The 27,467-nt window shown below is 35.8% G+C and overlaps 1 protein-coding gene across 7 annotated transcripts in view; it reads right to left on the reverse strand.

The window, feature by feature from the left end:
• SCAPER (S-phase cyclin A associated protein in the ER) overlaps window positions 1-27,467 on the reverse strand; it is a 532,470-nt gene that overhangs the window by 255,277 nt on the left and 249,726 nt on the right. For all 7 annotated transcript variants that reach the window (XM_047863178.1, XM_047863179.1, XM_047863174.1 and 4 more), the window contains one exon: window positions 9,203-9,268. In XM_047863178.1, the coding sequence (XP_047719134.1) occupies window positions 9,203-9,268 (66 nt within the window). The remainder of the gene's footprint in view (window positions 1-9,202; window positions 9,269-27,467) is intronic.

The raw sequence follows: 27,467 nt of genomic DNA on the forward strand, positions 1-27,467 counted from the left end.
CTATGAAAACAATGTCCATTAGTCTTATTCCCATTTGAAAAAAATGAAGAAACCAAGGCTCAGGCAAATTCAGTGACTTTCCCAAGGTTTCACAACTGGTAAAAGGTATTAGTGGGGTTAGGCTTGTGATCTCAAATCTGCTTTTGTCTCCAAACCATATTAGTCAGTTCAAATAAGGAAATTTTCTTCACAAATAAATAATACCACAGAATACAATTTCACCTAAATAATATTTGTGTAAAAATGTTAAATTTCTCAAAGAATACAACAGCAAATGCAGCTCAAAAAGGCACTGGTGAACTACAGTTTAAACCTAAGCTATCCAACATGAATTCAGCAAAGTTGTAGGAAACAAAACCAATGTACAGAAATCAGTTGCATTTTTATACACCAATAATGAAGCAACAGAAAGACAAATAAAGAAACTAATCCCATTCACAATTGCACCAAGAACCATAAAATACCTAGGGATAAACCTAATCAAAGATGTAAAAGATCTGTATGCTGAAAACTATAGAAAGCTTATAAAGGAAATTGAAGAAGACACAAAGAAATGGAAAAACATTCTGTGCTCATGGATTGGAAGAATAAATATTGTTAAAATGTCAATACTACCCAAAGCTATCTACACATTCAATGCAATCCCGATCAAAATTGCACCAGCATTCTTCTCGAAACTAGAACAAGCAATCCTAAAATTCATATGGAACCACAAAAGGCCCCGAATAGCCAAAGTAATTTTGAAGAAGAAGACCAAAGCAGGAGGCATCACAATCCCAGACTTTTGCCTCTACTACAAAGCTGTCATTAAGACAGTATGGTACTGGCACAAAAACAGACACATAGACCAATGTAATAGAATAGAGCCTCTAGAATTGGACCCACAAATGTATGGCCAACTAGTCTTTGACAAAGCAGGAAAGAACATCCAATGGAAAAAAACAGTCTCTTTAACAAATGGTGCTGGGAGAACTGGACAGCAACATGCAGAAGAATGAAACTAGACCACTTTCTTACACCATTCACAAAAATGAACTCAAAATGGATGAAGGACCTGAATGTGAGACAGGAAACCATCAAACCCTAGAGGAGAAAGCAGGAAAACCTCTGTGACCTCAGCCGCAGCAATTTCTTGACACATCTCCAAAGGCAAGGGAATTGAAAGCAAAAATGAACTATTGGGACCTCATCAAGATAAAATCTTCTGCACTGCAAAGGAAACAACCAACAAAACTAAAAGGCAACCTATGGAATGGGAAAAGATACTTGCAAATGACATATGAGATAAAGGGCTAGTATCCAAAATCTATAAAGAACTCACCAAACTCCACACCCAAAAAACAATCCAGTGAAGAAATGGGCAGAAGACATGAATAGACACTTCTCTAAAGAAGACATTCAGATGGCCAACAGGCACATGAAAAGATGCTCAATGTCACCCCTCATCAGGGAAATACAAATCAAAACCACACTGAGATACCACCTCATACAGGTCAGAGTGGTTAAAATGAACCAATCAGGAGACTATAGATGTTGGTGAGGATGTGGAGAAACAGGAACTCTCTTGCACTATTGGTGGGAATGCAAACTGGTACAGCCGCTCGGGAAAAGTGTAGGGCTTCCTCAAAAAATTAAAAATAGATCTACCCTATGACCCAGCAATAGCACCGCTAGGAATTTACCCAAGAGATACAGGAATGCTGATTCATAAGGGCACTTGCACCCCAATGTTTATAGCAGCACTTTCAACAATCGCCAAAGTATGGAAAAAGCCTAAATGTCCATCAACTGAAAAATGGATAAAGAAGATGTGGTTTATATATACGATGGAATACTACTTGGCAATGAGAAAGAATGAAATATGGCCATTTGTAGCAACATGGATGGAACTGGAGAGTATTATGCTAAGTGAAGTAAGTCAGGCAGAGAAAGACAGATACCATATGTTTTCACTCTTATGTGGATCCTGAGAAACTTAACAGAAGACTGGGGCGGGGGTGGGGGGAGTTACAGAGAGGGAAGGAGGCAAATCATACGAGATTCTTAAATACAGAGAACAAACTGAGGGTTTGGGGGTGTGGGGGAAAGGGAAAGTGGGTGATGGGTATTGAGGAGGGCACGTGTTGGGATGAGCACTGGGTATTGTATGGAAACCAATTTGACAATAAATTTATATATATATACATTGCCAAAAAATGAATAAAAATAAATAAAAATAAATAAATCTAAGCTATCCATACGAAGTTTACTTTGATAAGTCAAAAGAATGAATATAAACTCTAATATCAGACATACCTTTGCTTGAATTCTGGCTCCAGTACATACCACATATATAAACTCTGGGACAATTACTTAACTACTCTGAATCTCAATTTCTTCACCTTAAAAGTGGAGATTTTATATGTGTAATATATATATATTTATCTTATATATATCTCCTTTTCTTTCCTTTCAGAGCTTTTGAAGATCAGAGACAAATAATGTAATGTACTTAACACCATTCAGGAGTAAAGGAGACATTCAATAAATGATCAACTATTATTACTATTCATTGACAGAAGGTCTCAATCTAACACAAGGAAAAAGGGAATATAAAAAACACAGACACAGAATAAGAACAACATACTTCTTTTCCCTTTTAATCGAATATGGGCTGGAGTCCCATCCGATTAAAGTTACTGACCTTATCATGTTGAGGAATATTGGCAATGAAGTTTATTGTGTGACAGATAAGTAGCCACTTCAGCTTTTGGCTGAATAAAGCCTGCACACCATGTAACTAAATATCCAGCCATAGCCATGGATGCATATGAATCTAGCAGTATTCTTACCAAGAATGCTCACATTCCACTGAAAATCAGGGGTACTTAGGGAGGCACAAGGACCATTTTAATTCACAGAATACAAGAGGCTTGTATTTCACCCTGAGGTAAATCAAATCTGGGATTCATATGAACCTACCCTTCAAGGAAGAATGCCAAATCAAGGGGATGCTTTGGTAACATGAGATAAACCTCTGTTTTATTCCCTGCCTCCACAGAAGTACCACAAATAATATAGCCCCTTTCAAAAAAAAGCATCAGATTTTGATTCATACTATGAATAATTATAGACTGTTGGGACTCAGGCCCTGAAAGTTATTATTTTCCCTACAGGGGAAGAACAGAAGCTGTTTAGAGGATCCAGTTTTTAACACAGAAAATGTTATTTGAGTTACTTCTGGCAGAAAATTCTTCTAGCATGGGAAGAAAAAGTAGAGGCACTGTACCTCCCAGCCTAGAACATGAGAATTATCTGTCTGATAAAGGGCTTTGTGAGGAATTTTGTAAGGTCAAGTACTTTCTTCTCAAAACTTAAATTTCCACAACAACTCTAAGTTCATATATGTCACCGGTAAATGTGAAATGTAAATGTATTTCTGTAAGAAGCCCTAACTTTTGCCACAGTAAAGTTTTGGGGAGGGTTCATTAGATCACTGGGATGATTTGTAAAAATGTAAGAAAGGAGACTGGGTCCACTTTAGGAAGAAATATTGCTCGTTAGTGTGATGGACAAGAAGACATAAACACCTTAACAGTTTTAGGGCTATTGGTTCCCCTTCTGTTTTTAAATAATATGGTGAAGCCTATATTTTTAAATAATATGGTGAAGCCTATATTTTTAAATAATATGGTGAAGCCTATATTTTTAAATGTAAGATCTTAAGGAATAACCTAGATCAGATGACAAAAATCAGTGTACATGTTACCTCTTATATTGGGTATCTTTCATTTTTGCCCGCCAGCATCCCTTCTTGTAGAAAAAAGAACCCACTTCCCCTTTTGAGAAACCACTTTGCCTTCACATTACATGAGTATACTTGATGTGCTCAATGCTATTGGGGTGTTGCTGTTTCAAGGCCCTGACTCTCAGTGGAAAGAGCTAGGAAATGTGTATATAATATATATATATGTATATATATATATATTATGTGTATATATATACAATATATATATATGTATATATATATATTATGTGTATATAATATATATATGTATATATATATGTATATACATATATATACATACATATTATATTATTATATATTACTATTACATATATTATATATGTCATATATACATATTATCATATTATATATATATATGAATAAATCAACACAATTACATCTATATTTCTTTTCTACATATTGGAAAATACAAATTAAAACTGATACCTATAATTCCAATTCACTACATGGTCTTTCTATTCTTCCTGGATATATTTTTAACTCTTCTCCAGTAGTGAGCAATCTGCCTTTCATCATCCTTAATATATTTATTTATTTATTTGACCAATTCCCCTACATGTAACATATCACCCATCTTTGTTTCTATATGTATGCTATTATGTCCCAGCTTGGGCTCTGACTCCCCACTCTGGGTTTTTGTGCTCTCTCACCCTTGCTTGGGTTTCAACAGCCTTTGTCAGGCTTCCCTCTTCACGTGGGCTCTAACAGACTATGCCAGGATGCTCTTCCATAGAGATGCCCTCCTCATTCTGCTCTGACTCACTACGCCAGGCCATGATGCCCCACCTCACATGGAAGCTCCCTTCATTCTGCTGGGGCTCTGAGCTTCCACATATGGCCACTCCTCATGCTCCTGCACAAATGTCCACCTCAGCCTCCTCAGGTTCTTACATCCCCCACTGTGCCACTGTTGTCTCCAGCCATCTCAACACTGCAGATGGCTGCTTGGTATTCTCTCATCTAATGACTTCAGGACTAAATTTTTCTGGAAAGGGACGGGTAACCAGAGGAAGAGAGAAAGAGTCATTTTCACTTATTGGCTAGAATATTTTAATAAGAAGACACTTCATCTACTATTTGGTTACCAAATTAAATCAGTTATAATAATTACCCTTTTGGAAGGTCAAATTATCTTCTTTGTCCAGTATAAAATTCTTAAGTTGGCTACTGAGTCCTTTGACAAAATGCTAGAAGTTTTTGATAGCCTCCTTGCCATCTAGTATGACAGGGCATTTAGATCTAGAATTAGGCATTTTTCTAAGAAGTTCTCACTTCTTTTCGTGAGAAATGATATTTCAAGTCCTAAATCAGTGAGCTCACTGCTACTATGTTGGTCATTGTTTCTAGGTCTCTTTAATGGGCAGAGCTAGGAAATAAATGTGTGCACATACACATACATTCATATATATACATGTATACATATGCACATACATATACAAATATGTATACACACAAATACACATAACACTTTCTGAAAGATAAAATACCTCATAAATTCATTTAATTCAAATTCAGTCCTACAGGAGTTTTACCTCATCTCTTCTATATTACATTTATCTCCTTTCTCCTTTCTTGTAAACTCAGGACTCAACTTCTCAGGAACACAGGGGATGAGAGAATTTTAGTTTGCATAATATCTTTTACTTTATCGCATATTATATGCAGAACAGACTCAGAATAACATTATTGGTATCATTACCAATATAATTAGAGAACACTTAATTTATTAGCATACGTTCTCCTCATATTCACTGATATTTTTCTTAGTTATGTTATAAAATTATGAGATACAGTTACTATGTAATATTCTTCTTCTGGCCATCAGTCTTAGTTCCATAAGAAACTATATCAGGTTCACCACAGTCATTATGTTGAAGTCTAACAATTTTGATTAGATAAAGTTCATTTTTTAAGATTGAAGATCCTCAAGAAAAAAAATGTGGGTCAATAATTTTGCAATTGGCAAAACTAATTTTTGAAGGCATAAAATTATTGATATGCAAGAGCAAGGCAACATTGTTCACATGAGCCCTCCCAGAGGAACTTACTTGAAAATGAGGTTCACGTGATTTTTTTCAAATTGGTTCCCTGTACTTTGCAGTGAAAACCTTAGTTATTTTGGGGTTCTTCTTCTTTCCTTACATCTGTTATTCCAGTTGCTTCTTTTTGCTTTCTTTCACACTGATGTCAATAACATGCAGTACCTAAGGCTGTTTGGATTTACTTGTTTTTTGGATTTCATGGAGATACCTGGTAAGGTGGTTTGTTGTTAAACACTGCCATGGGTTTTTGGTTTTCTTAACTACTTGCCTGGTTTCTATGTGAAGATCTGGAGATACTGAAAAATTATGCTTCTATTGCTACTGCTATTTTTTCTAGGCTTATAATTTAAACAAACGTCCTGGCTGCCCAGTAGTCAACAGACTGTAGTAAGGAAAAGCAGAAGCAGTAGAAGACTAATTAGGAGGCTATCAAATTAATCCAGATGAGAGATAATGGTAGGTTAAATCAGAGTAGTTACTATGGAGGTAATGAAAAGTGGTCAGATTCTGAATATATTTTAAAGACAGAGCCAACAGAATTTGTTGATGGACTGAAAATGAAGTGTGAGGAGAAAGAGGATGACTCTAAAGATTTTAGTCTCAACTTAAAGGATGGACTTGCCATTTCCTAAAATGAGCAAAAAATATGAGGGGTAAAGTTTGGGAGCAAATTTCAAGAGTTTAATTTTGTACACGTTCACTTGAGGGGTCCAACTGAACAAACAGACATCCAAGTGGAAATACTAAATAGGAAGTTGGATATATGAGCCTGGAGTTCTGGGGAGAGGGCTGGGTTGGAGTCCTAAATTTAAAATCCATCAGTGACTAAACGTTTACAGTCATAAAACTGAGTAAGATTACCAAGGGAATAATTCTGTGTTTGAATGCTCAAGACATAGGCATGCTAATGTTGGAGGTCAAGGAGACAAGTAAGAACCGAGCAAAAGATACTGAAAAAGAGTGGCCAGTCAAGTAAGAGGAGAATCCAGAGAAAGTTCTGAAGTAGACTGTTTACATTAAAGGCCCTCCCGAATTACACCCTGCTATCCATGACTTGTATACTCTCCTCCTACAATGACCCTGGACTTGGTGAGATGACTTGCTTTGGTCAATGGGATATAAGCAAATGTAACACAAGCAGAGGCTTGATAAATTTTAAAATCTCCTATGAACACTGATTCAAAAATCCTCAAGAGAACAAGCAAAATGAATTCAACTACATATTAAAAGGATTATCACCATGACCAAGTGATCTCTCATCCTCAAGGCGGGAGGGCAGGGGGCTGACCCAGGCTTCCCTACACGGCAATCATAGGGGAGCAAGAAAGTGAGGTTGAAAGAGATGCCTCAAGACTTCCGAGGCCAAGTCTTGGAAATCACATAGTGCTTCTGTAGTCGTCTGCAGGTCAGAAACAAGTCAAAAGTCCAGAATAAATTCAAGAGGAAAGGAAATAGAGTCCACCACTTGATGTAATAGTGGCAAAGTTATATTAGATTGCACAGGGGCATGCCCCCAGGAATGGCTCAAGTTGTGGCTATCTTTGTAAACATTATCTCACCATCATATATTAAATTTGCTCAAATATTTTAATCTATTTCTAGACTGTTTTTAAAACTCTCTTCCATCAATTTGAATTTTTATTAATGCCCCAGTGCAAAAATATTTTAACAAATACTTTGATATCTGTAAGTGCAGTCCTACCTCACTATCCCTTAAAATTATTTTTCTAGAAATTTTCATTTATTTTTCTGTATGTTCTTTAAAATGATTCTTTTTTAAAACGGTTGTTATTTTATTGACATTTTACTATACCATGTCTTCTATCCAAGAGTGTAATTTGTTTTTCCATTTATACAAGTCTTCTTTTATACCCTTTGTTAGGATTTTAAGGTTTTTAATTTTTATAGAGCCTTCATATTTCTTGTCAAGTTTATTCTTAGTTTATTTTTTATTGCTATTGTAAATGATATTGATGTTTTCTAACTGATCATCAGAAAGGAAAGTATTAATTTTGTAGCTTGGCTATGTTGTTGCATAATCTTAAAGCAAGTTACTTACCCTGTCTAAGGCTTAGCTTCCCTAATGAAACTCATTGAGTTGTTGTGAGGAATAAACGAGGCAACACAAGTAAGGAGCCTGGAATGAGGCAAAGGCCCAGAAAAGCCAAATATTATCACATTAATTTGGTAATCAGCCACCTTACTGAATTTATTCTCTTATTTCTACTAGTTTTTCACTTGATTTTCTTAGGTTTTCCAGATATACAGTATCATAATCTTGATAATTTTGTTAACTTCTTTAATATTTTACACATTTTTTTCTTTTAGGATGGCAATGACTAATTGTTTCAAAACAATAAGCGATAAAAGTAATTATCTTAAGGGCATCTCATTTCTTTTTCTATTTTTTTAGGTAGGCTTCATGTCCAGCACAGAGCCCAACACAGAGCTTAAACTCATGACCCTGAGATCAAGACATGAGCTGAAATCAAGAGTTAGACGCTTAACTGACTGAGCCATGCAGGTGCCCCAGTGGGTAGCTCATTTCTGAAGGCAACAATATTTCTGTTTTAAATGTAAATAACTGCTACATTAAAATGCTATAGCATATCTACACCAACAACTGGTTATAGATATTCCTCAATTTGTGGCAGTTATTTCTTGACTTTTTCACTATGAAAAATAACAGTAAAATGGTTATTTTTATATATAAATATTTGGGCACATTTTGCATTATTTCACCAAGCAGCAGTGTATGTTCTAAGCTCTGGATTCACATTGCCTTTCACTAAGACTACACTAATTTGCACTCCCATCAGCAGTGTTTTTGAGTATCTTCCTCACCACACCTCTACTGGTAACATATTTGAGAGAAGCAAAATGATGATGGTTTTGTTTACTTAGCTCCTGTGTAGTTACATGTATACTCAGTGGTGGAGTCAAATCCTCCTCATCTGTCAAGTGGCCCTGGCAACAATCCTGAACAAGGCCTCCTCAGAGCAAGAACCAGAACAGCACTGCCAGAACCTGTTCTGCTAAGAACAGCATTTCTCTACTTAGGCGCTACTGATGTTTTGGATGAGATAATTCTTTGCTCACCGCAGAGTGTTTAACAGCATCCCTGCGTCTCTGTACACTTGATGGGAGTAGCACCATTTCTCCAAGCTGTGATAACCAAAATGTGTTTACATATCCCCAGGCACAAATATCCCCTGACAAAATCGTCCCTGGCTGGAGACCACTGTGTTAGAAGAATGAAGCTCTAGGCAACCAATACCAAAGCCCAGGATCACAGGAATACAAGTTCAGATAAACTTTTGTATAGGCAGACACCAGTGAGATAGAGAAATAAAATATAGGGTAAAATACTCACTTTGCTTTATAAGGTGAGTCAGATCCAGAGTTTTTTGTTTCCATTAAACTCTCATATTCCTTGGCCCTGAAGAGAAAAAAGTTTTATCACTGTCAGTTAATTTGCTGCTAATTTTTATGATGATCTAAAACCCTATGTTTCTCCTCTCCCAGTATTAGGAACATTAGTTTAACACTTTGATTTCTGAGAATATTTCTTTAAAATACTATAAATGTTATCAAAAAAGACTAAAAATTCTTTCCTCATAGGATAAAGAGGAGATTCATAAAAACATTTCTAAGTTTACAGATATGGTACAGAATGGTGCTTATTTTTCAGAAATGTTAAACTCATGATATTTAAATTTAAAACCGTATTAGGTTTCTACAAGATAGTTGAAATGGCTAAATATCTATATACCTTAAGAGGTATATAACGCAAAGCTGAATACAAGAATATTTAACTTTAGAAATAATTTGAAAGGCAATGAAAGTTACTGGACGAGACAAAGATTTGTTTTGTTTTGTTATTTATATTTCTTAAATACCCAAAGCTTGGAAAAATCTGAGATAATGCTTTTCTGCCACTGTCTAACTAGGCTCTAGCTTGCCTGAACCAATAGGGATAGCCATCAACAGTTAATCTAACAAAGGTGTCACTATAGCAATCCATTAATATTGACTTAATTTGTCAATTTCTCTTTTTGGAAGAAAAAAAGGAAAATACTAACTTAAATTTTAACTGCTCACCCAAAGAGTCCTAGTCTCAAAGAATTAGTCTAGTGACCTATGAAAGAATTATTCATGATGTAGATCAATCCAGATCACAATGAAAAAATAAGCAATACTTCATAAAAAAAATCATGAAAGATGCAAATTACAACACCCCTAATAAGGAAAAAGCAAATTAGCACAGGTTATACATGGGAACAAAAGAATAACTAAATTAGAGTTCAACATTAAATTATGTGCTGTTGCAACCTCCGCATGCTCATTGCTATCAGCCACAACATTAAGGAATATCAAAACGGGAAAATAACCACTTTACAGTGGCAAGTAATTATTTTTGAGAGAGAGAGAGAGAGAAAGAGAGAGAGAGAGAGAGCGCGAGCAGGGGAGGGGCAGAGAGAGAGGGAGACACAGAATCCGAAGCAGGCTCCAGGCTCTGAACCCACAAGCAGTAAGAACATGACCTGAGTTGAAGTCGGATGCTTAACCGACTGAGCCACCCAGGCACCCCTCAAAAATCTTAATTTTACCTGAAATGGTAGCTAACCACTTTTTCCTAATTTGAATCCTCTCTTGATTCACTTTTTAGCAATCAGGTAAATATTTATTTCCAGAGTTCCTACTCTGTATAAACTGAGAGGTATATATGTAGCAGGAATGATATGTCTACATAGGGGGAATAGTCACAGAATTTATTCTCTGTAAGGGAGAGGAAGACATAAGAGTATGAAAAGATACCCAAGTCTACAAGGCAGAGTAAGTGACAGATGACTATTGCCACAAATGCTTATTTCTAGCTAACATGCTAAAGTAAGTGTCCTGAAGGAAATGGAATGTGTACTTGCTTGAAAAATAGGTAGCATCCAAATACACACAAAAAAGAGGAAATGGTAACAACAATAGAGAAAAGTGAGTAAGCAATACTCAACACATGGGAAAACACTGGCTATGCTTAGGAAGTGTACAGATCCATTCTGCTGGAGCAAAATATTAAAATGTGGGGATAGTGAGAGGTAAGGCAGAAAACAAACCCTTTCAGGTACTCTATTACAATTAAATTCTGATGACTTATTTTGTAGAAATGACCTACTTTACTTTATTAAGATTTTAAATTTCGGGGTGCCTGGGTGGCTCAGTCTGTTAAGCATCTGACTCTGGATTTCGGCTCATGTCATAATCTCACAGGCCTGAGACTGAGCCCATGTGGGGCTCCACGCTGGGCATGGAGTCTGCCTGGAATTCTCTCTCTCCCTCTGTCCCTCCCCTGCTTGGGCACATGCTCACTCACTCGCTTGCTCTATCTCTCTTAAAAAGAAAAGATTTGGGGCGCCTAGGTGGCGCAGTCGGTTAAGCTTCCGACTTCAGCCAGGTCACTATCTTGTGGTCCGTGAGTTCGAGCCCCGCGTCGGGCTCTGGGCTGATGGCTCAGAGCCTGGAGCCTGCTTCTGATTCTGTGTCTCCCTCTCTCTCTGCCCCTCCCCCGTTCATGCTCTGTCTCTCTCTGTCCCAAAAATAAATAAATGTTGAAAAAAAAAATTAAAAAAAAAAAAAGAAAAGAAGATTTTAAATTTTGTTAGCATAGTGCTGTATGCTGCATTCCCTCATTTTTAATGATGTCATCTTAGTCATACTCTTTCTTATTCATAACGTGGCTTGTTTACTCCATTTTATTTTTTGTTAGCCTTTTCACAGGCTAACAAAAAGTATTTTTATATCCTATTTTGTATGGGGGTTGATGTGAATATGGGTCTAGCTCCTTGATTGTTCAGGCCATTTTTACTTTAAATAATAAAATCACTTACGGCTAATATTTCATTTGTAATAGTTTGGGCCACATCCCATAAGTTTTGTGCTCTCATTGTCACAAATTTCAAATAATCTCTAATTTCCATTTTGACTTACTCTTAAAAAACTCTTACTTCAAATAATGTTGTCTCCACCCCCCAAGCCCTTGATTCCAAAGTGGGTTTTTTCTTGTCTTTACTTATTTTTATATTTTGTGGGTTACTCTTATTTTAAGATATAATTTACATACAATAAAACAAGTTAAAGTGTATAAATGAGTTTTCACAGCTGTGTCTACCAATATAACTGAAAACACAATCATGATATAAAACATTTCCACCACCCCACAAAATGTTTTCATGTCTCTTTGGAGTCACTCCTCCTTTGCTACTAGCAACTGTTCATCTGCTTTTTACCACTATGGCTTTCTGAATATCAAATTACTACACTCATACACACATAAATTCATTTAACATAAATCTCTTGAGATTCTTTCATAGTGCTGAATGTATTATTAATTAATGGATTTTACTGTTTGTAGTGTACCATTGGGTGGACATTACGATTTATTTATCTCTACTTAGGTATTTCACTTCTTTCTAGATTGGGGCTATTTATGAATAAAGCTACTATGAACATTTGAGGACAAGTTGTTACATAGGCAAATGTCCTAACTTCTCTTGGATAAATACCTAAGAATGGGATTACTGGCTTACATGATAAGCATATTCACCAAAATATTTACAGGAGGGATCATTCCAATGTGTAATTCTACCAGAAAAGTATGAGAGTTCCAGTTGCTTTAGTACTTAAAGAGTGTCTTGTATAATTTCCTTTTGTTACTGATTTCAAACCTGTTCCTTGTGGTCAAAAATGCCATTATGATTTCAGTATTTACAAATTTATGGAAACTTTTGTGGTCGAATATATGGTCTATGCTGGAGAATATTCCATATCATTTGAGCAAAGTATACATTCTGCTGTTTTTGGTGGAATGTTCTCTATACATCTATTAGGTTTAGTTGGCTTGTAATAAGTTATTAACCTTTATTATTTCTTTGTTGATCTTCAGTTTAGCCGTCCTGTTCATTTTTTAAAGTGGGATATTGAAGCCTCTACTACTGTTGAATTATCTATGTCTCCCCCCATTCTGTCAGTTTTTTCTTCATATATTTTGGGGCTCTGATAGGTGCATACATGTTTTAATAGATTCACTCTTTCACCATTATATAATGTCTTTCTTGTCTACTGTATAATTTTTGTCTTTTTTAAAAATTTTTTTTAACGTTTATTTATTTTTAAGACAGAGAGAGAGCATGAACAGGGGAGGGTCAGAGAGAGGGAGACACAGAATCTGAAACAGGCTCCAGGCTCTGAGCTGTCAGCACAGAGCCTGATGCGGGGCTTGAACTCACTAACCCCGAGATCATGACCTGAGCTGAAGTCGGCCGCTTAACCGACTGAGCCACCCAGGCGCCCCTATAATTTTTGTCTTAAAGTCTTTGTTGTGTGATATTAACATAGCTACTTCAGCTATATTATTTTGTAGAGGTAAACTTTGCATAAAATATCTTTCCATCCTTTCATATTAAACCACTTGGGTCCTTATATTCAAAGTGAGTCACGAAAAAAACATACAGTTGGATCATTTCTAAAAATCCATTGTGCCAACCTGTGTCTTTCACTGGAATATTTACTGTACTTATATTTAATGTAATAAATGAGGGCTGATTTGCTTTTGCCATTTTGCTATTTCCCATATATCTTTGTCCCTCTCAATTCTACCTTACTACTGCTTTGTTTTGTGTTAGAAATTTTCCAGAGTGCCATTTTCATTCTCTTCTCATTTCCTCTAGTATGATTCTATATATACATACATACATACACACACAGAATTAACTTCTTAGCAGTTGTCCTGGGAATTATAATTAACAGTTCATAACAATCTAGTTACAATTAATACCAACTTACTTTCAGCAGTATATAAACATATTGTTCCTATATAGCTCTGTACTTCCTTTATGCTATTATTACAAATTACATCCTTATATATTATGTGTTCATCAATGTAAGTTTGATAATTATTGTTTTGGGCAAATGTCTTTTATTTTTTTTTTTTTAATTTTTTTTTTCAAAGTTTATTTATTTTTGGGACAGAGAGAGACAGAGCATGAACGGGGGAGGGGCAGAGAGAGAGGGAGACACAGAATCGGAAACAGGCTCCAGGCTCTGAGCCATCAGCCCAGAGCCTGACGCGGGGCTCGAACTTGCAGACTGCGAGATCGTGACCTGGCTGAAGTCGGACGCTTAACCGACTGCGCCACCCAGGCGCCCCAGGGCAAATGTCTTTTAAATCAAATAGAAAAAATACTTATTTTTTATTTTTATTTATCACGAAATATATTAATTTCTCTTTCATTTTTGAAGTTTTGCCAGACATACAATTTTTGGTTGACAATTTGTTTTTGATTTTTTTCTACAAGGGAACTGAATATGTCATCCTACTACCTTTTAGCCTGTATAGGTTCTGATTAGAAATAAGCTGTTAATTATATTGAGAATGTTTCATATATGAAGAGCTGATTCACTTTTGCTGCTTTCAAGATTTTTTTGTCTTTGCCTTACAACACTTTGATTATAATGTGTAACAGTTTGGATTGCTGAGTTTCCTCTACTTAAAGTTTGTTGTGTGTCTGAGATGTGCAGATTCATATCTTACATTAAATTTGGGAATTTTCCACCCATTATTTCCTCAAATATTGTTTCTCTCTAGTCTCTATTTTTTTCTCTCTCTACTCTCCTTCTGGGACTCCCCTTCAACATGTATTGGTCCCACAGGTTTTTGAAACTCTATTCATTTTTTTCATTCTTTCCCCCATAGAGATAATCTCAGATGATCTATCTTCAAGTTCACGGATTCTTATTTCTACTTGCCCAAATTAGCTGTTGAATTCTTCAAGTGAATTTTTCATTTTGGTCACTGTATTTTTCAGCTACAAAATTTCTATTCATCCTTTTTATAATTTAAATTATATATTAAATAAAATATAAATATAATTTTAATATATCATTATTACTCTTCCCCAGTTGGTTAGATATCATTCTCATGGAACCTTTAGTTCCCTGAGTATATTTTAACTTAAAAAATTTTTTTAATGTTTATTTATGATTTAGAGAGAGAAAGAGAGAGAGAGAGAGAGAGAGAGAGAGAGAGAGAGAGAGAAAGAGAGAGGGGGAGAGGGGCAGAGATAGAGGGAGACATAGAATCCCAAGCAGACTCCAGGCTCTGAGCTGTCAGCATAGAGCCCGATGTGGGCTGGAATTCGCACACCATGAGATCATGACCTGAGCCAAAGTCGGACAGTCGACGAACTGAACCACCCAGGCATCCCAAGTATACTTTAACGTTTTAATTTAAAGCTTTTGTGTATTAAGGTCAATGTGTGGGTTTCTCCTGGGACATTTTCTATTAATTCTTTTTCCTGTGTATAGGCCAACTTCTTTTTTGTTTGCACACCTTGTAACTTTTTGTCAAAAACTAGACATTTTGAATATTATAATGTGGCAATGCTGAAAATCAAATTCTCCTCCTCTGACAGAATCAAATTCTCCTCCTCCTCTGTGTTTTTGCTGCTTGATGTAGTTTTATTTATTTGGTAACTTTTTTTTAATATGAAATTTATTGTCAAATTGTCAACACCCAGTGCTCAGTCCAACAGGTGCCCTCCTCAATGCCCATTACCCACTTTCACCTCCCTCCCACTTTTCTGAATTAATCATCTAAAGTTTGTATTCTTTGTCACTATGGCCACTGAAGTCTCTGTTCAGTTAGTTTAGTGATCAACTAGTGATGCAAGTGCTTTCCTTAAATACCAGGAATGACAACAACAACAACAAACAAACAACAACAAATTTGCTGATGTGCTATGTGTGCGGTTGAGACAAAATGACAAAACTCTGGCAGTTTACAACTCTTCATGCATATAAGCCTGGAGGTCAGCCAGAGATAAGACCTTAGGAAATTCTCAGGTCTTTTCTGAACATGTATCCATCCAGCTCTGGGCATGCATTTGGCCCTCTAGATTTTTCACAGTATGTGGGAGCGCCTCAAAGCCCTTATTACTGAAAGCATTTCAATCCTCACCTCCCCTCCTCAAGGCACCTCACTCCCAAGCTTCTTGATTATTGTTTGTCCTGAGTGTTTTTCCTTGCCCCAGACTGCACTGTCTAATACATCTGCCTTTAAGTTTTTTTTTTTTTTGACAACTGCCCCCAGGTAGCCTCTGCAGCTCTGGGAGATTTCTGAATTACGTTAAAGAAAGGCAACCTGTGGAACCACTCCTTCAGAAAATCATCAAACAGATCAAAATAAACAACTACACATCACGAATATAAAGTCTTATCTGCTCCCTGTAGTACTAGGTACCTGTATCAGGGATGTAGGTGGTTGTCTTCAAAGCTGCTGCTGAGCTCGGGAGTGGAAGATGTAATTAGGGTAAATTAAACTCTCTTAAGAACGTTCAGTTGATTGTCTTGCATTGTGTTTTCCCCTGGTAGCAGTAAGTTTTTGATTAATTTCCAGCAGTACAAAAGTTGAATCTGACAGTTTTTGCCAGTTAATCCATTGTTTTCATAGGGTTATAGACTACTACTGCAGTTCCCTACGAAGCCATTTTCACTCACATAATTCAAGAATTCTAAATTCAAGTCTTTGTTTTTTATCAGTACATTTACGTAGCATTATTTCTGCTATTTTATTTTTTAAACTAACTTTATTGAGATATAATTCAAATACCATCTAAATGTATAATTCAATGTTTTTTATTATATTCACAAGGTTGTGCATGCATCATCACAACCTAACTTTAGAACATTTTTATACTCATTGAATAAAACACAATAACTTTTAGCAATCAATCCCCATTTTACCCCTCCTGCTCCCATCCCTAAGCACCACTAATCATTCTGTGTCTACAAATTTTCCTATCCTGGGGGCGCCTGGTGGTTCAGTCGGTTGCTTCCAACTTCAGCTCAGGTCATGATCTCACGGGTCATGAGTTCGAGCCCACTTCAGATTCTGTGTCTCCCTTTCTCTCTGCCCCTCCTCCACTCATTCACACACTCTCTCTCTCTCTCAAAAATATATAAAAACATTAAAAAATTTAAAAGAAATAAAAATAGATTTTCCTATCCTGGATATTTCATGTAAGTGCTGATATTTCATAGGATACATGGCCTTTTTAGACTCGCTTCTTTCACTTAGCATGCTTTTCAAAGTTCATCCATATTGTAGCATATATCACTACTTCATTTCTTTTTATTTCTAAATACTATTTCATTGTATGAGTATACATATTTTACTTAACCATTCAACAGATGACGAATATTGGGTTATTTCCACCTTTTGGCTGTTTTCAATAATGCTGTAACATATGTTTACAAGTTTTTAAATTTTTTTAATATTTATTTTTGAGAGAGACAGAGAGACAGAGAGAGAGGGAGACACAGAATCCAAAGCAGGCTCCAGGCTCTGAGCTGTCAGCACAGAGCCTGACACAGGGCTTGAACTCACGAACGTGGGATCATGATCTGAGCCAAACTCAGACGCTTAACTGACTGAGCCACCCAGGTGCCCCTGTATACAAGTTTTATTTTACTATATAATTAGGATTCTCGTGCATGTAGATCTGTGAGTGGAATTACTATGTCACATAGTAGTAATTCTATGTTTAACTTTTTAGGAACTAAGCAAGTATTTTCCAAAGTAGACAATTTTACATCCCTACCACTGAGCTATGAAGATTCTAACTTATCCACATATTTGTTGTTAATTTCATTATTAAAGAATTATCAAATTTAATAATTTAATTAACTAACTAAATAATTAAATATAGCCATCCTACTTGGTAGAAAGTGGAATCTAATTATGAACTTGTTTGCATTTCCTTGAGGACTACTGATTTTGGGCCTTTTTGTGATCATATTGGCCATTTGTATATCTTGTTCAAGAAATGTCTACTCAGATCCCTTGCCCGTTTATTACTGGGATATTTGCCTTTTATTATGGAGCTGGAAAAGGTCTTCATATATACTGGCTGTAAGTTTCTTACAGGAACATGATTTGCAAATATATTTTCTCATGCTGCATGTTGTCTGGTCACTTCTTTGATGGTATCTTTTCAAGCACATTTTGAATTTGACATCATCCAATTTACCTTTTCTGTTTTGGTGCTAGCAGCTTTATTTTAAAATTTCTGTTCAGGAAGATCACCTCTTTCCTCTTTTTCTATATTTTCATTTATTGATCAAATCTTCTGTTTTCTTTATCCAAATCAGTTTTTCTCAAATAAGAGTACACAGTCATAACAACTATAAATGATAACAACTTTGTTTCTCCCTTTCTGATTTCCCACAGCCTAAACTTACTAACTTAAATACAATCTCCACTACAATATCAAACAAAAAGGGGCAGTGGCAGATGTGTCCTTTTCTATTCTTAAATGAGAATGCATTCAATAGTTTATCACTAAGTATATCTTCTCTAAGGTTTTGGTTAATACTTTATCAGATCCTGAAGTTTCTCTCAATAATATTATTCTGCTGAAGTTTTTCTCTTGAATGGATGTATTGCTTTTACTAAGTCCGTTGAGAGAATCAGGATTTTTCTCCTTATTCAATTAATGTGATGACTTATGCTGATTCATTTTTAAATGTTCAACAAACCTAACATTCAAATAAACTTAAACTGGAATTTTCTCCAAGGCTATGAACTATGTTAATGACAAATTATAGGTTACCACTTACTTTAAAATTAGGGACGTTCTCATATTGGCTACATACTTTAAAAATATTCCCAGTGTCATCTACATTTAAAAAAAATGTTTAGGGACGCCTGGGTGGCGCAGTCGGTTAAGCGTCCGACTTCAGCCAGGTCACGATCTCGCGGTCCGTGAGTTCGAGCCCCGCGTCGGGCTCTGGGCTGATGGCTCAGAGCCTGGAGCCTGTTTCCGATTCTGTGTCTCCCTCTCTCTCTGCCCCTCCCCCATTCATGCTCTGTCTCTCTCTGTGCCCCAAAAAATAAATAAACGTTGAAAAAAAAATTTTTTTAAATAAAAAAAATGTTTATTTATTTTTTAGAAGGGGGAAAAAGGGGGGAGGAGAGAGAGAGAGAGAGAGAGGATGCGCATGCAAGGGAGGGGCAGAGAGAGGAGACAGAGAGAATCCCAAGCAGGCTCTGCCCTGTCAGGACAGAGCCCAACATAGGACTCGAATTCACGAACCCATGAGATCATGACCTGAGCCAAAATCAAGAGTCGGACGCTTAACCAACTGAGCCACTCAGGCGCACCCCCCTCCTAAATTTATATACACCATTTAATATGTGATGAGCACTTTACGTGAGTTAACGTGACGTAATCCTCATAATAAAGTTATGAGTTAACCATTTTACAGATGAGGAAACTGGCACTGAGAAGTTGTTCAAAGTTATATTACATAGATGGATTCAAATCAAAGTATTTACAACCAAAGTCTAATAGAAAACATCTGTCCTGTTTTGGAAAACAAGAAAAAAGAGTAAAGAGGGAGAAAGAGGGTCCTTTTGCCAGAAAAAGGTATTTTATATGCTAGGGTAAAGGGACTGATAAAATTGCATCAAACCTGTATTTAAATTTTCTAATGATACATTTCTCTTTCAAATTCTTGTTTAACTAAATGTTCTGTTAACATACATTGAGCCTAGGCAGCTTGATCCCCAGCATGAAACAGAAAGGAAAACTTTGGGGGTCAAAGTAATTATCTTTCAACACACAACATTTGCTTTTCAGCAAGGAAGAAGTAAAAATTTCACTATTTGCAAATGACATGATACTCTATGTTTCTGTATAAAAAACCCAAAAGATTCCACTAAAAAATTGCTAGGACTGATACAAGAATTCAATAAAGCCACAGGACACTAAATCAACATACAGAAATCTGTCACATATCTATACACCAATAATAAATCAGCAGAAAGAGAAATCAAGTAATCAAGCCCATTTACAACTGTACCAAAAATCATAAGATACCTAGGAATACACCTAACCAAAGAGGTAAAAGATCTGTACTCTGAAAAACTATAAAACACCTACAAAAGGAACTGAAGATGACACAACAAAGTGAAAAACATTCACGTTCATGGATTGAAAGAACAAATATTGTTAAAATGTCTATGGTACCCAAAGCAACCTAGACAGCTGATGCAATCCCTATCAAAATAACACCAGCATTCTTCAAAGAGCTAGAAAAAACAATCCTAAAATTTGTATGGAACCACAAAAGACACTGAATAGCCAAAGCAATCTTAAAAAAGAAGAGCAAAGCTACAAGCATCACAATTCTGGACCAAGTTACATTACAAAGCTGTAGTGATCAAGGCAATATGGTACTGGCACAAAAACAGACACACAGATCAAAGGAACAGTATAGAATAGCCAGATGAATCTGCAACTATATGGTCAACTAATATTTGACAAAGAAGAAAAGAATATCTAATGGAAAAAAGACAGTCTCTTAAATAAATGGTGTTGGGAAAACTGAACGGCAACATCAAAAAGAATGAAACCAGACCACTTTCTTTCACGATACACAAACATAAATTCAAAGGATTAAAGACCTAAATGTGAGACAAGAAACCATCAAAACCTTAGAGGAGAACACAGGCAGTAACTTCTTTGATATTAACCATAGCAACTTCTTACTAGATATGTCTCCTGAGGTAAAGAAAACAAAAGCAAAATAAACTATTGGGACTTAAGATAAAAAAGCTTCTGCATAGCAAAGGAAACAATCAACAAAACTAGAAGGCAATTTATGGAATGGGAGAAGATATTTGCAAATGATATATCTGATAAAAGGTTAGTATCTAAAATCTATAAAGAACTTGTAGAAGTCAATACCCAAAAGTGAATAATCCAGTTAAGAAATGGGAAGAAGATGGGGCGCCTGGGTGGCGCAGTCGGTTAAGCGTCCGACTTCAGCCAGGTCACGATCTCGCGGCCCGTGAGTTCGAGCCCCGCGTCAGGTTCTGGGCTGATGGCTCAGAGCCTGGAGCCTGTTTCTGATTCTGTGTCTCCCTCTCTCTCTGCCCCTCCCCCGTTCATGCTCTGTCTCTCTCTGTCCCAAAAATAAATAAACGTTGAAAAAAAAAATTAAAAAAAAAATTAAAATAAAAAAAAAAAAAGAAATGGGAAGAAGAAATAGACATTTTTCCAAAGAAGACATACAGATTGCTAACAGATACATGAAAAGATGCTCAACATCACACATCAGCAGAGAAATACAAATCAAAACTACAATGAGGTATCATCTCACACCAGTGATAATGGCTAAAATGGTGTTGGCAAGGATGTAGAGAAAGGGGAACCCTCTTACACTGTTGGTCGGAATGCAAACTGGTGTGGCCAGCCAGGAAAACAGTATGGAGATGCCTCAAAAAGTTAAAAATAGAACTACCCTATGATCCAGCAGTTATACTACTAAGTATTTATCCAAAGGGCACAAAAATACTGATTCACAGGGATAAATGCACCCTGTTTACAGCAGCATTACCAATAGCCAAATTAAAAGAGCCCAAATGTCACCGACTGATGAATGGATAAAGAAAATGTGATTTATATATATATATATACATATATATATATACACATATATATATACATATATATATACACATAGATATATATGTGTATATATGTATATATATGTGTATATATATACACATGTGTATATGTATGTATATATATGTGTATATATATGTGTATATGTGTATATGTGTATATATATGTATATGCCTACACATATACACACACACATATACATACACAATGGAATATTACTCAGCCATAAAAAGAATGAGATCTTGCCATTTGCAATGACATGGATGGAGCTAGAGAGTATTATGCTATGCAAAATAAGACAGTCAAAGAAAGATAAATATCATGTGATTTCACTCATATGTGAAACAAAACTACTGGACATAGGGGTAAAAAAAGATACATAAATCAGAAACAAGACTTTTAACTATAGAGAAGAAACTGAGGGTTCTTGGAGGGGAGGTGAGCAGGGGGATGAATTGAATAGATGATGGGTATTAAGGAGGGCACTTGTTGTAATAAGCACTGTGTTGTATGTAAGCGATGAATCACTAAACTCCACACCCAAAACTAGTATTACACTGTATGTTAACTAACTGGAACTTAAAGAAAAACTTTTGAAAAAAAATCTTTGGGATATAGCAAGAGCTAATTTAAGAATGAAGTTTATAGCAATACAGGCCTATCTGAAGAAGGAAGAAAAATCACAAATAAACAACCTAACCTTACACCTAAAGGAGCTAGCAAAAAAAAAACAACAACAAAAAACAAAAAACAAAACACAAAATCAGCAGAAGAAAATGATAAAGATTAGAACAGAAGTAAGTGAAATAGAAACTAAAAAAATAACAGATCAATGAAATCAACACTGGTTCTCTAAAGATCAACAAAACTGATAAGCTTCTAGCCAAACTCATCAAAATCATCAAAGAGAGAGAGAGAGAGAGAGAGAGAGAGAGAGAGAGAAGACTCAAATAAAATCAGTAACACAAGAAAAAAATAACCACTGACACCACAGAAATACAACCAATTATAAGAGAATATTATGAAAAATTATATGCCAACAAATTGGACAACCTAGAAGAAATGGGTAAATTCCTAGAAACATATAATCTCCCTAAATTGAAGCAGGAAGAAATAGAAATTTTGAACAGACCAATTACCAGCAATGAAATTGAATCAGTAATAAAAAAATTCACAGCAAACAGAAGTCCAGGACCAGATGGCTTCACAGGCGAATTCTACCAAATAGTTAAAGAGTTAATACCTATTCTTCTCAAACTATTCCAAAATATCGAAAAGGAAGGAAAAATTCCAAATTCAATCTATGAGGCCAGAATTATCCTGATACCAAAAACAGATAAAGACACCACTAAAAATAAGAACTACAGACCAATAACCTTGAGAATGCAAAAAACCTCAATAAAATACTACCAAACTGAATCCAATCCAGCAATACATTAAAGAAATCATTCACCACACTCAAAGTGTGATTTGTTCCTGGGATGCAAGGGTGGGTCAATATTCACAAATTAATCAAAGTGACACATCACATCAACAAGACAAAGGATAAAAACCATATGATCATTTCAGTAGATGCAGAAAAACACATCTGATAGAGTTTAACACCAATCATGATAAAAGCCCCCAACAAAGTTGATTTAGAGGGAACACACCTCAACATAATAAAAGCTTTATATGAGCAAACATATTCAATGGGAAAAAAAGTGAGAGCTTTCCCCTATGGTCAGGAACAAGACAAGGATGTCCACTCTCCCCCACTTTTATTCAACATAATACTGGAAGTCTTAGGCACATGAATCAGACAAGAAAAAGAAATATGAGGCATCCAAATTGGTAAGGAAGAAGAATAACTTTAATCATCTGCAGATAATATGATACTAAATGCAGAAAACCCTATAGACTCCAGCAAAAAACTACTAGAACTGATAAGTGAACTTATTGAGGTTCTAGGATACAAAATCAATGTGCAGAAATTGGTTGAGTGTCTATACACTAATAACAAAGCAGCAGAAAGAGAAATTAAGAAAAAAATCCCATTTAAAAATGCACCAAAAATAATACCTAGGAATAAACCTAACCAAAGAGGCAAAAGACCTGCACTCTGAAAACTATAAAACACTGATGAAAGAAACTGAAGACAACACAAATAAATGGATTTCATGCTCATGGAATGGAAGAACAAATATTGTTAAGATATCTAGATGGCCAACAGACACATGAAAAGATGCTCAACATCACTCATCATAAGGGAAATGCAAATCAAAACTACAATCAGATACCACCTCACACCTGCCAGAATGGCTAAAATCAACAACAAAAGAAACAAAAGGTGTTGGCAAGGATGTGGAGAAACAGGAACCCTCTCTTGCACAGTTGGTGGGAATACAAACTGGTGCAGCCACTGTGGAAGACAGTATTCAGTTTCCTCAAAAAGTTAAAAACAGAACTACATTAGGACCCATTAATTGCACTAGTGGGTATTTACCCAAAAAATACAAAAGCACTAATTCAGAGGGTTACGTGCACCCCTATGTTTATGGCAGCATTATTTACATAATAGCCAAATGATGGAAGCACCCCCAGGGTCCATGTATAGATGAATGGATAAAGAAGATATGGCATATATGTGTGTGTGTGTGTGTATGGAATTTATATGGAATATTATATTACATATATATTATTATATTTATATTATATAAATTATAATAAAATATTATATTATTCCATAAGTATATGTGGAATATTATTCAGCCATAAAAAGAGTGAAATTTTACCATTTGCAACAATATGGATGGAGCTACAGAGTATAATGCTAAGTGAAATAAGTCAGAGACAGACAAATCATACGATTTCACTCATGTGGAATTTAAGAAGCAAAACAAATGAACAAAGGAAAAAAAAGAGACAAACCAAAAAACAGACTCTCAACTACAGAGAACATGGTTACCAAAGGGGTGGGGGGTGGGGGGTGGAGGGATGGGTGAAATAGCTGAAGGCAATTAAAGAATACACTTACAATGACGAGCACTGAGTAATGTATAGAAATGCTGAATCACTGTAGTGTACGCTTGAAATTAACACTGTATGTTAACTTTGCTGGAATTAAAATAAAAAACTTAATAATAAAGGAATTAAACCCCATGTGTCCCATTCTTCACTTTTAATCTTGCCAATTTTAATAATACCCAAAATCCAATAGCACATTTTGCATACTGTATATTGGCCAATTTGACAATAAATTATATTTTAAAAAATAATAAGTAAATAATAAACAAAAGAATACCCAAATAATTTGTTTCACAGAAAATCAAATGAAATCTGATTTAATACTATTATTTCTTCTTCAGATAGTTTCTCATATATTCATATTTATTATTCATTCAATAAATATTTATTGAGTATGTATAATGTACCAAAATTATTCTCAGCATAAACATATAGTATATAAAAAACTCAGATATAAAAAGCTCAATAAGGTAACTATTCTCATATGAAAGTTTACAGTGGGGGGAAATGGAAGGAAGGGAGGAGGGAAATGAGGAAGGAAGGAAGGAAGAAGGAAGGAAGGAAGGAAGGAAGGAAGGAAGGAAGGAAAGAAATCTGAAAATAAATGCTATGAAGAAAGCAGAACAATCAATATAGAGTAACTGGATATATATGTGTGTTGAGGAGTCATGGGATTTACAGAGGGCCTCGTGAAAGATTTCTAAATAATTACTCTAGGGGTGCCTGCGTGGCTAAGTTGGTTAAGCGTCTGACTCTTGATTTTGGCCCAGGTCATAATCTCACGGTTTGTGGGTTTGAGCCCTGCATCGAGTTCGACACTAATGGTGCAGGCCCTGCTTGGGATTCTTTCCCTCTGCCCCTTCAACATACTCTCTCTTCTCTCTCAAAATGAATAAACTTAAAAAAAATAATAATGATAACTCTAAGTAGAAACTTGAATGAAGTGAAGAAGCTGGTCACAGATAAATCTGGGGAAAGCTCAGATTGGGTAGACAGAACTTTAAGTGCCAATACACTAAGGTATATTCAAGAAACAGAATGGCAACAATGAAAAAATGGAGGCAGAATCATGATTATATAAACATGCTACTCCATTAAAAATGCATTCCTTGGCACAAAAACAGACACATAGACCAATGGAATAGAATAGAAACCCCAGAACTAGACCCACAAACGTATGGCCAACTCATCTTTGACAAAGCAGGAAAGAACATCCAATGGAAAAAAGACAGCCTCTTTAACAAATGGTGCTGGGAGAACTGGACAGCAACATGCAGAAGGTTGAAACTAGACCACTTTCTCACACCATTCACAAAAATAAACTCAAAATGGATAAAGGACCTAAATGTGAGACAGGAAACCATCAAAACCTTAGAGGAGAAAGCAGGAAAAGACCTCTCTGACCTCAGCCGTAGCAATCTCTTACTCGACACATCCCCAAAGGCAAGGGAATTAAAAGCAAAAGTGAATTACTGGGACCTTATGAAGATAAAAAGCTTCTGCACAGCAAAGGAAACAACCAACAAAACTAAAAGGCAACCAATGGAATGGGAAAAGATATTCGCAAATGACATATCGGACAAAGGGCTAGTATCCAAAATCTATAAAGAGCTCACCAAACTCCACACCCGAAAAACAAATAACCCAGTGAAGAAATGGGCAGAAAACATGAATAGACACTTCTCTAAAGAAGACATCCGGATGGCCAACAGGCACATGAAAAGATGTTCAGCATCGCTCCTTATCAGGGAAATACAAATCAAAACCACACTCAGGTATCACCTCACGCCAGTCAGAGTGGCCAAAATGAACAAATCAGGAGACTATAGATGCTGGAGAGGATGTGGAGAAACGGGAACCCTCTTGCACTGTTGGTGGGAATGCAAATTGGTGCAGCCGCTCTGGAAAGCAGTGTGGAGGTTCCTCAGAAAATTAAAAATAGACCTACCCTATGACCCAGCAATAGCACTGCTAGGAATTTATCCAAGGGATACAGGAGTACTGATGCATAGGGCCACTTGTACCCCAATGTTCATAGCAGCACTCTCAACAATAGCCAAAGTATGGAAAGAGCCTAAATGTCCATCAACTGATGAATGGATAAAGAAATTGTGGTTTATATACACAAGGGAATATTACGTGGCAATGAGAAAAAATGAAATATGGCCTTTTGTAGCAACGTGGATGGAACTGGAGAGTGTGATGCTAAGTGAAATAAGCCATAGAGAGAAAGACAGATACCATATGGTTTCACTCTTTTGTGGATCCTGAGAAACTTACCAGGAACCCATGGGGGAGGGGAAGGAAAAAAAAAAAAAAAAAGAGGTTAGAATGGGAGAGAGCCAAAGCATAAGAGACTGTTAAAAACTGAGAACAAACTGAGGGTTGATGGGGGGTGGGAGGGAGGAGAGGGTGGGTGATGGGTATTGAGGAGGGCACCTTTTGGGATGAGCACTGGGTGTTGTATGGAAACCAATTTGTCAATAAATTTCAGAAAAAATAAAATAAATAAATAAATAAATAAATAAATAAATAAATAAATAATAAAAATAAAAATGCATTCTTGAAAGTCTGCAATGATCTTGATTAGTATCAAACACAATGGCCTTTTCTCTCTATTCCTTCTTGACGTTTCTGTCCCTGTATTTTACAGCTCAGTATCACTGCCCTTTGCAAGGCTTCATCTTCTTTAATTTCTATTTAATAACTATTATTCTTACCATTGAAAATTTAATATTATAATAATGAACACTTATAATAATGTATGCTAACTATATAACTTTAGCTTTCAGTCCAAATGTCAAACTTTTCTAGCTCTTCACTTGGTAGTTCAACCTTCATCTTTTCCTCTACAACTTTAAAGCAAAACTCATGGTTGCCATTGTATATCCACTTCACTAGATTTCTCAATAGTACCTTGGACTGAAATTTCAAAATTATTTTCTATTTTTCATTTTTTCAAATAATATATCATCAAAAATTATTAGATTAAAACACTTTTTGATTATTTTCTTTACTCCTAATCTTTTCTGCAGTATACTATAATGTAAGGCCTATCACTTCATGCTTGGATTAGTAGAATAACTTCCTATTCACTCAAGTTCTCAACCT

This window comes from Prionailurus viverrinus, chromosome B3 (genome assembly GCF_022837055.1).
Source record: "Prionailurus viverrinus isolate Anna chromosome B3, UM_Priviv_1.0, whole genome shotgun sequence".
NCBI classification, from domain to species: Eukaryota; Metazoa; Chordata; class Mammalia; order Carnivora; family Felidae; genus Prionailurus; species Prionailurus viverrinus.